Consider the following 9,707-nt stretch of genomic DNA (forward strand, 5'->3'; position numbering starts at 1 on the left):
ACGAAACATTACTAATTTGTATTTTGTACATTGAATCTAAGTGATATTTTCTTCTACATTTAATAGATTTTGTGTTTGAGAAAAATATGCATGGACTGGGGTTTTCCCTAAGATGTCCCATTTAAGGAATTGAATTTGATCTGGACCTTGAAAAAGAAATGATGAGTTAATTTCCCCCTTTTCACCTCCAGATTCTCTATGCTCCTCCCTGTCCCTTACTCAGCAGTCTGCTAAAATTGGAATAGATTATCACATTGTAAGAAGTGTGGAGTGTTTCCAATATATAAAAAATACATTAGTACTGAAGCCTATTATCAGTCTTCAAAGTGTTGTAAAGAAAGGTTAGAATCTGTTTGTGGATCAGATTTGTTAGGTCCCATGGGACTAGGATACTTCTGTGACAGATGATATAATTTGAATATCAATATTGGAAATAAAGAACATAAAGTTATAAACACTTACTTAAATGGCCATGAACAGTCAAATTTACTATTATTTATCTTGCCTGCATGCTGCATCATTTTGATCAATTTATGTAATGTTTTTGCAAAATGACTCCAATAGAGCTGCAAGTTAGGAAACCTTGAAAAGTGTCAAACCCTCGGTGCTGTTTAGGTATAGAGCATGGCCCGCCAAGCCGTGACTTGGTGGATGACATACCTGCCAGCCCGATCAATCAAATAAGCAATCAACTCTTCCCATATTCTTTATGAGAAGTTGCATTTTAGAATTCCCCAGTCCACACTTAGACAAAATAAATAAAACCTCCTTTATTCCACACACCAGACTATTTTCATTTTGTGTCATTACCTATGAAATCAAATAAAAGTTTGAATCCCAGGCTACTCTGGTAGTTTGTAGACATAGATATTTTAGTAGGTATCTAGCATTACAATCTTACAAAAATCGCATAACAGACTAAAAAAGTTAAGGGTCTGCACTATCCAGTAGACACTCCCACAATACCTATTCCCATAATTATTGCATAGTAAAAATATTATTCTGTAAGGGCCACAGATTTAGATTTTAGCTGTCGTATCAACGAGTGTTTTCTTTTTAGGAGCATCCATCCCCATATGTCGCAATTAATCGGGGTCTGTCAGGATATTGTGTAGGCAAACATTGTCTTCAGCTTCATTTGCATAATGCATTTTCAGGACTGAATCCACCTTGATGATGGCTGGCTATTGTTAGTACGGCAGTCTGTGGGACTCTATATGCACTCCTACTATAGGACCAAATCAGCTTGTCCCAGTGAGAGGGGAATTTATTCTCCTCTAATGTCTAAATCAGTGGAGTTTCAGATCACTGTGTAGTTATAACCTACAAATAGTTTGTGGGATTTCAGTGCCACCACTGCAGACAAAATGACAACAATTGCCGTATTAGGGAATAAAAATATGTATCCTCTGCAAAAGCAAAGTATTCAAGCTCATTAAAAACAGGATGAAGTGGATTCCTCTCAATGTCTAATTTAGGTGTATACAAAAAAATGCAGGTCTCCCATCCTTTCGTTTGAAAACAGCTCACCCACTAAAACGGTATGGCCTCTCCATGTGGAATTTTTTTAAATGATCTGCTAAATACACATCATGAGCACTATCGAGCTAGCCACACATGAGCAAATATGTGTGCTTTCTAAAATACCTGCAAATCCCATTGCTTCACCAGAGCAGTGACTGAAGGCTGTAACCCTCAGAACCTATGCTCAGAACACACCATTATAAATAAAGTTTTTTCAAATGTATGAGTTGATTCTGCGCAAGCGCAACAAGGAAGGAAACACTTCGCCAAAAGGACCGTGGAAACAGGCCTGCTGCGGACATCGTGACAATTTTATAGCGACCCACCACTTAACTCTTCGGAACATATCAAGAACGTAGACACAGTACTGGTTTAGATCAAGTGTTTGTTCTCACCAGCGAACATGCCCAAGAATAAAGGTATGAGGAGCGGAAACTCGCCGATCTATACTTAGTCTACGCTACGTGCCGGCCGTAAATGTAATAAACGCTAGTAGCTAGCTAGCTAGTGGTGAGCATGATTCAGAGAACGTGATTAGTCGACGGCAGTGAAGAGTATCGAATTAGCTGGCAAGTGGGCTATATATTTTCTTGGTGATATGTGGGTTTGTGTACCCTTAGGTTGTTACCGATTGAGGCACAACTGTGGTGGAAAGCTGGCTTGTGTACGATTTTGCTTTCTTTCGCTAACGATAGCTGGTTGAAATAAACTGTATTTACAAGAGAAAAGTAACGCTGGATATAGGATGAGGTTACTGTTCGCAATAAAATTAGGCCCAGATCAAGCCATTCCGCTCTTTATTAGGTTATTCTGCTATTCAGGTCTGGGATAGTTAGTTGGAAAGGTAATAAATGTTGAGTGGTCCAAAGAAGGACTGAGATGGTCGTCATTACCTGCCGTACTGAGTACAACTGCGCAACAGTGGTAGCCATCATGCTGGTTTGCAGACAGTAAAGGGGCAGTTTCACACCAAATTACCTTAAATGATTCACGTCGCTCTGCACTTTAAAATGAATGTCTGATAACGTTTTTTATAACTGTAAAGTCAATCAAACTTCACTTCAGCCTTTTTTTTTTTTAACACTCATCAGTTTGCTAACTTTTCCCTTACAGTGTAGGTGCATCATAATACAACATTAGTTTTCTTGAGATTGTTCATGTATAATGTCGTATAATGTTAGCGTAATAATAGTTAGAAGTATGTGTGATTTGATAATCTTATTTGGTCTCCTCTTTATCCCTGTCAAGGTAAGGGAGGTAAGAACCGTCGACGTGGTAAGAATGAGAATGAGTCTGAAAAGAGAGAGCTGGTGTTCAAGGAGGACGGCCAGGGTAAGTGTAGACTCCTATCCTCCCCCCTCCTTTGCTTAACGTTTATGGACAAATGTTAATGCCTTTCATTTAACTGGATCTATAGACATGATTTGCGTGTATAGCTGGATGTGTTAATGATGACCTTTAAATAATTAACATATGACTTGCAGAGTACGCCCAGGTGATCAAGATGTTGGGCAATGGACGGCTGGAGGCCATGTGCTTTGACGGTGTTAAACGTCTCTGCCACATCCGGGGGAAGCTGCGGAAAAAGGTACTCGCATGAGTGAAATTCAGATGTCCTTTCGGATAAGTGGGGAATCATAGGTGCTCAGCAGGGCTCCATGAAATATAATAAAACAACAGGAGAGCAACCTTTGCAGTGAACAAAACAATTTATTTGGAGTGTTTCAAAATGCCAGTGGGATAAATGCATCACAATAAAAAAGCAGTACAGTGGGCTGTACTTATTGTGAGCCGTTTGGATTGCTCTTCAGCTGGAGTGGATTCAACCATTTGGCATTTTGAGATGCTCCTTAGTTGCTTTGTTTGCTGCGAAAGTTTCTCTTCTGTTGTTTGATAACATTTCAGCCTCCCCCAGGGTATTATACCTCCCTACCGCCTGTCCCTGTCCCCCTGCCCATCCTCCAAGCAGAACCTCTTACTATCGCAGTGCTGTGGCCTGGCACAGTGGCACCGAAGGACAGAGAGGCTCCTTTACACTGACCTGTCTAGACTGTTCTAGACCAAATGCTGACTCAACATGTCCTGAACAAATTGTTGGTGTATTGTATGCAAGTGCCGCTCTCTGTGTCCATGGTCTTTCTTCTAGCTGATGTGAGACTGTATTCTAATGCCAAAAAAAAAAGTGTTGGCTCAAAAAATCTGCTGCCTTGTTAATGCGCTAGTTGTCACCTGAGGTTTGGTGATAAGCTGTTGATAGTTGTTTTTGACATCTAATTTTTTGTGTAAGAATGAACAGTGTTTTTGAAGTAAAGACCTATAAAATTGAAGTCTAGTTGTGTTCTAACTGGGCCTGGTGATTTGGTTGACTGGGATTTGTGGTTTGGAAATGTTTTCTTGGTAACTACTCCAGTTAACCACATTATCAGTTTGTGATCAGTTTGAAGAACAAATACATCATCGTGAGTCTGGTGCTACTCAACAGATCATTGAGGTGGCAGAATGATTATTCTAAAAAATACTGAAACTCTTAAGTGACTGTCTCCTTGTGAACACATTCATTTTTTTGTTTAACTTATTTGGACATTATTTTTTCTCAAGTAAAAAGAAAAAAATCTCCTGCAATTCAAACAGTGCACACTCTCCATAATCAGATATTTTCGTTTTGTACCTTCATCTATATCATTATTTCTCTCTCAAAGGTTTGGATAAACACGTCCGATATCATATTGGTGGGACTGAGAGATTATCAGGTACGTGGACTTCCACTGGCAGTACTTTAGACTCTGTATTTGGATTTTTTACTGAATTTTTATTTTTTACTGAAGGCAGTACATTAATATAAAATTGCATTTACACCTTTAAACCTGCTTTACATTAGTTATATGTAAATGATAGCTGTCTGGATACTTCTCATTACATGACAGCCTTGCCCTGCTGTCAGTTATAACTTGCTGTCCATGATGCCTTCTGGTGGTTTGAGAAACTTGTCGAACAAATTAACAAAGATGACACTTACTGAAATGGCAGTAAAGTAATAGTGTTGTCTTTACACCGATAGGAAAAGTTGCTATTGCTGTATGGTACTAGCAAAGTAATGAACAGTTAAAGTAATACTGCAGATCAGTAGTAGCCTTTTAATTATTTAGCTTAATTTAACATTGTTTGTCAAGCTTGTTGCCTGAATCAAGGCAGGGTAAGTTATCAAGCAAGCTATAGCTATCTTTTTTGATTGTTCTTTCCTTATTTGCTTACTTTGGCTACCCCTCCCCCCAGGACAACAAAGCTGATGTCATTCTGAAGTATAATGCAGATGAGGCCAGGAGCCTGAAAGCCTACGGAGAGCTTCCTGAGCACGGTGAGTTTTTCACCTGGAGCGAAAATAAAATGTCAGGAAAGCCGCAGTGCACAGTAGCCATAGACGGGTACAGGTAAAATGGCCCCACGTCTTGCTAGCTGCTGTTCAGATTCCCAAGGTTCACCTGCCCCACATTGCCCAGAATACACTATTTTGCCCATAACTTTGTAGCACTGGGTTATGTACTGTTTATTTAGCAAAACATGTATAATGCCTTTCTCAGTTCTGTAAGGGATTGTAGGTTCATGACTTGATTTCTGTGAAACTGTTGGTCTCTCTGTTTTTGCTTACTTTCTCTCCTCATCATTCCCCTCTCAGCTAAAATTAATGAGACGGATACCTTCGGACCTGGAGATGATGATGAAATTCAGTTTGATGACATTGGGGATGACGATGAGGACATTGATGATGTAAGTAGAAGTACAGTTTGGTAATGTTCTTTACCTTGGTCAGTATTTAGCTTGGGCATTTTGGTTTCTTTGCTGCCGACTGGTAGAATCATTGGGAGGGAAACGTAAAGGAATAGGTGAACATTCTAAATAGAACAAACAAACAAAAAAAAGCAAGTTTTATCTCACAGCCCTACTCTGGTACAATTTTTGCTGTCTTTCCTAAATGAAGAAACTCTGGAAATATAGGCTTCAGTGCTATGGATGCTTCTTCCTTTAACCTACTGTTCAACCCTGTTTTTTTCCTCTCTTCCCCATTTTGGAATCGCACTCTCGTAATTGTTAGACCTTCCCATTGCCAATTTTGCTGCTGTTATGATATAGGTTCTGAGGAGGTTTTGAGGTTGTATAGTGAATGTGTAGCCGTGGTCACCATGTGGAAATGAGAGCACTTTTTATACATTTCAGGGCACCGTCGTTTGGGACAAATTGCTTCGCGGGTGTTTCTGATTTAGTCAGGCGTGTTCCGTTGTTTTTTTTAGTGAGCTTTATAAGTATGAGAGCTTTCAGTATCTAGTCGTTATTTGATTGCCTTTGGAGTTCCATTATCGGCATTTATCAGGAAAAGGACAAGAGTTATGCCAATAAAATTCAAGGAAGCCAATATGAGGTTAAGAAACATGAAAACAACACACAGAGACATAGGCTAAACCTTAGACTTACCAAAATCAACTGTTTAGGACATCATTAAGAAGAAAGATAGCACTGGTGAGCTCTGTAATAGCAATGTCTCAGTAATGTATCTGACTTTTTTCATATTTCTCAGCCTGAATGGCTTCCTTGACTTTAATTGGCACAACTCTGGTCCTTATGTGTACAGACGTCAATACCAGACTCCAAAGGGAATCAAACGCCTAGAATCAAGACTAGATACTGAAATGTCTCTTATACCTGCACTAAGGAAGCAATTGAACACATCTGCCTAATCAGAAACACCTGTGGTGCCATTTGTCCCAAGCATTATAGGGCCCTGAAATAGGGTGCTATGTATGAAAAGTGCTGTTATTTCTACTTGGTGGAATCAAAATATATTAAAATTCCCTTTTAATAAAAAATAATTTGCAGTATTAACCGCATGTGCATTGTTTGATTGCAAATCTGAGTACAGAGCCCAATCAAGAAAAAACGTCAGGGCTCTGTATGTGAAATTATTTGCAGTGAATAATTTGATATGAACTAACAAAGAGGCTGCTGGCTCCAATGGTCTTAAATTATTGTGCATCGTTTTGTCCATATGTAATGATCTGTTATTGTTGAAAGTTTTGGCCTGCAGCATGAAATTCAACACGTTGAATTATTATTAAACATGTTAAATTCCATCTGCTATTAAATTCCATCCAAGTGATTGTAATATATTGGGTACGTTTCTCCTCAGATTTAAGCTTGGCCCCGTTATTTGCTAAGAGGAAGTTGGTGGGACTCCTTTATCTCTGCAAGACAGGACTGCGCCCGGTTGACTCCCACGCATGAGCTGGAGTCTTTGTTCTGTCCCCCATACAAGATGGCTCAAAAATAAATTCCTGTCACTGGTAACACAGAATCATTCTTTCAACATTTTTGTTGTTTTATTGTATTTATATTTTATTTCACTTCATGTGAAATTTAGTGTCAAATGCAGACTACCTGAATAATAAAAAGTTAAAACAGTTTGTTTCATCTGGTAATTTGTTTTATTTTTGTATGTTCCCAGATTAGCTTAGTTATAATAAATTCCATAAAATATTCAAAGGTGGCTGTCTGCTTGGGTTTTTTGGGTTCCCATTTTCATAAATTGCTTAATCACATACATGTAGTATTACTACAGTGACTTATAGTTAAGGTGGATTATGCAGAGTTCAATTAATTGATCCCAGATTTATTATATTTGATTAACAGTTGTTTTCTGTCATATGTATATTTTAATTTGAGTAGCAATGAAGATCAACATTTCATTGTAAAAAAAAAAAGAAACAAAAAAACAAAAAACAATAAGCAAGGGTTTTCTGAACCCGAACAGTTTTTTGATATGGTTATAGTTATTGTGTTGTACAGTATTACTATAAACATAAGGGGTGTAGAATGGAAGGTTCCTACACCATCCTGTAAATCAGTGGTCTCAAACTCGTTGCCATGGAGGGCCATGTGTGCAGGTTTTCATTCCAACCAATTAATGCTGCCTTAATTGAGTCCAATTACTCATTCAGCCATATGCATTTAACTGCATTGAAGAACTGAATATAAGCTTTTACTTAATAAAACTTAATAAAGTTTTTATTTAGACAATGCGGGTCACCATAGACGTCGGGTCACCATTATGTTCAAACCTGCATCCCTAATTCAGCAAATAATTGAACTAATTATATAATCAAGATCTGAGGCTGGAATAAAAACCAGCATACACACAGCCCTCCATGGCACTGAATTTGAGACCACTGCTGTAAATGATCTTATATAATTAAAATATTATTTATGTACGTATTGAAGAAAACAATCTGCAATTACACTGATGTCCACATGATGATGCTGTTGTCACAAAATTATCAAATACATTTAAAATATACTATATACAGTGGTCAGAAAGCCCTTGTAACAACGCTGGAAATATTTTATTGTAACAAACTAAAATGTGTCTATTTTTGTAACTTATCACCCTGATTTTACAAATGAACTAATCAATTATTTGGCCCAACTGAAAAATGTTAAAGGATTCTAATTTGGGCAAAATGAATTTGTCCAACAACATATTGTGTGACCCACAAATGCATTGATTGTGGTTTTGTGGTTTTCATTCCCTGTAGAAAGCCAGTGTGACTGATACACCTCTTTTTCTGTCAATATCACAGATAAAACTTGTCTTTTCTCTTCTGAACTCTAGCCATTTTCTTGTTTGGACCTCTCTCACTCGGTCTGTGTAATGTAAGGAATGCAGATTGTTGATGTCTGCCCTTCTTTATGACATCTCAATCAAGTGGAACGTCTTCATGCTATGTTCAGTGCATAATTCTAAGGTCACTGGCTTGTTGAAATTAGAATTTGGTCTGTTTTAGAAGGAATATTGTGTGGCCTGGTAAAATTAATTAAATGTTATTTGCTCCTGTTCTGGACTTTTTGACCATGTCTTTTCTTTTTTGTTGTTTTTTTTTTTTTTTTTTTTGGGTAATGTGGGGTAAAATATGATGACAAACTTACTCCTCATAGCTTTGAGGAATTAAGTCTTTCATCGATTACAACAAAGGCACTAAAAATGTGACATTACTATTAAAAATACAGTTTAATTCTCCTGTGAAGCAAAGTTGTGTTGTATATTTCCCTGTCTTTAATGCGCTGTTGCATGACTGGCCGTTATGGGAGAGTTCTATGTAGGGAACGAGGCTGTGCTGTGTACCTCTTGTTGTTACTTCTCTAAATTCATACGTCCACTTTCACATGTAGAACTCTTCTCTTCCATGGAGCAGATGATAGCTTAACTATAATGAAATCAGTGATTGTAATGAAGGATGAAGGCCTTGATTCAGTTTAACCACCGTTTTGTCCTCAGCTGTGTTGATGTTAAACATGTGTTACATAGTCTGCTACACAAGATGCATTGCTGATTCCAGTCACCATCAAATTCAGTGTAAAATATTCAACACTTATTTTGTTAATTAGAAAACATATTGTGATTAGATTGAGTCTTGGCAAACGGCTGATTGAACTGAATCTGTGGGGAAGGCGAGTGGTCTGGTGAGACCCATCCATTGTACAAATTTTTAAGTCAGGACACTAATTATAAGGCAACTTTTAAAGTAAACTCAACCTTTGGAAGACAGAAGTTCAGCTAATGCCCACTCTTAAGTAAAACTCTAAGTTAGGTCAACTTCTGTATGCAACAGTTAAACTTACTGTACTTTAAAAAGAAACTGAAGTTGTTTTATAATTTCCTGATTTAAATTTTTTTTACAGTGTTGTTAAAAAATGTTATGTTTTATCATGACAGCAATCCAGAATGATTTCCATAAATAAAATAAAATATCTGCTTTTCAGTTGTTTCTTTGAGATTCTTGTGTATTTTCAAAAATTCATTGCCAATTAATATAATCCCCAGTGATACATGCTTAATATTCTGTTTTATAGATTGGAATTTAAGTTGGTTTAGGCTTCCGCATTTGCTGAAGCTTATCAATTTCAAAAAGCAGAATTTCTTCATAATGTCTGACCAAATATTTTTGATGTCCTGGTGTTTAAACTCCTGCATGTTTTAACTTTGCTCAGGCCTATGCAATGCCTTCTTGATTTCCTCTATTACTGCATATTTGTCACACTGAATGACTTTGATCCTTAGATGAAATGTAATGTAAGACAAATGGAACCTGATTAAACACAAAACACCCATTCAAAATAATTTCATTTAAGCTAATGAA

At 37.4% G+C, this 9,707-nt stretch overlaps 1 protein-coding gene across 1 annotated transcript; it reads left to right on the plus strand.

Annotated features, from left to right (window-relative positions):
• Positions 1–1,760: 1,760 nt before the first annotated feature.
• eif1axb (eukaryotic translation initiation factor 1A X-linked b) lies at positions 1,761–6,977 on the plus strand. Its single transcript, XM_064350747.1, has 7 exons — positions 1,761–1,943; positions 2,773–2,856; positions 3,009–3,112; positions 4,224–4,274; positions 4,798–4,879; positions 5,198–5,289; positions 6,704–6,977. The coding sequence occupies exons 1-7, from the start codon at positions 1,928–1,930 to the stop codon at positions 6,707–6,709; spliced, it is 435 nt and encodes a 144-aa protein (XP_064206817.1). The 5' UTR covers positions 1,761–1,927; the 3' UTR covers positions 6,710–6,977.
• The last annotated feature ends 2,730 nt before the right edge of the window (positions 6,978–9,707 follow it).

This window comes from Anguilla rostrata, chromosome 9, assembly GCF_018555375.3.
Source record: "Anguilla rostrata isolate EN2019 chromosome 9, ASM1855537v3, whole genome shotgun sequence".
Classification (NCBI taxonomy): domain Eukaryota; kingdom Metazoa; phylum Chordata; class Actinopteri; order Anguilliformes; family Anguillidae; genus Anguilla; species Anguilla rostrata.

Coding starts and splice junctions, on each gene's coding strand:
- eif1axb (XM_064350747.1), top strand. Junction 3,113..4,223: donor GGGGGAAGCTGCGGAAAAAG/GTACTCGCATGA, acceptor TCTCTCTCAAAG/GTTTGGATAAACACGTCCGA. Junction 4,275..4,797: donor TGGGACTGAGAGATTATCAG/GTACGTGGACTT, acceptor CCCTCCCCCCAG/GACAACAAAGCTGATGTCAT.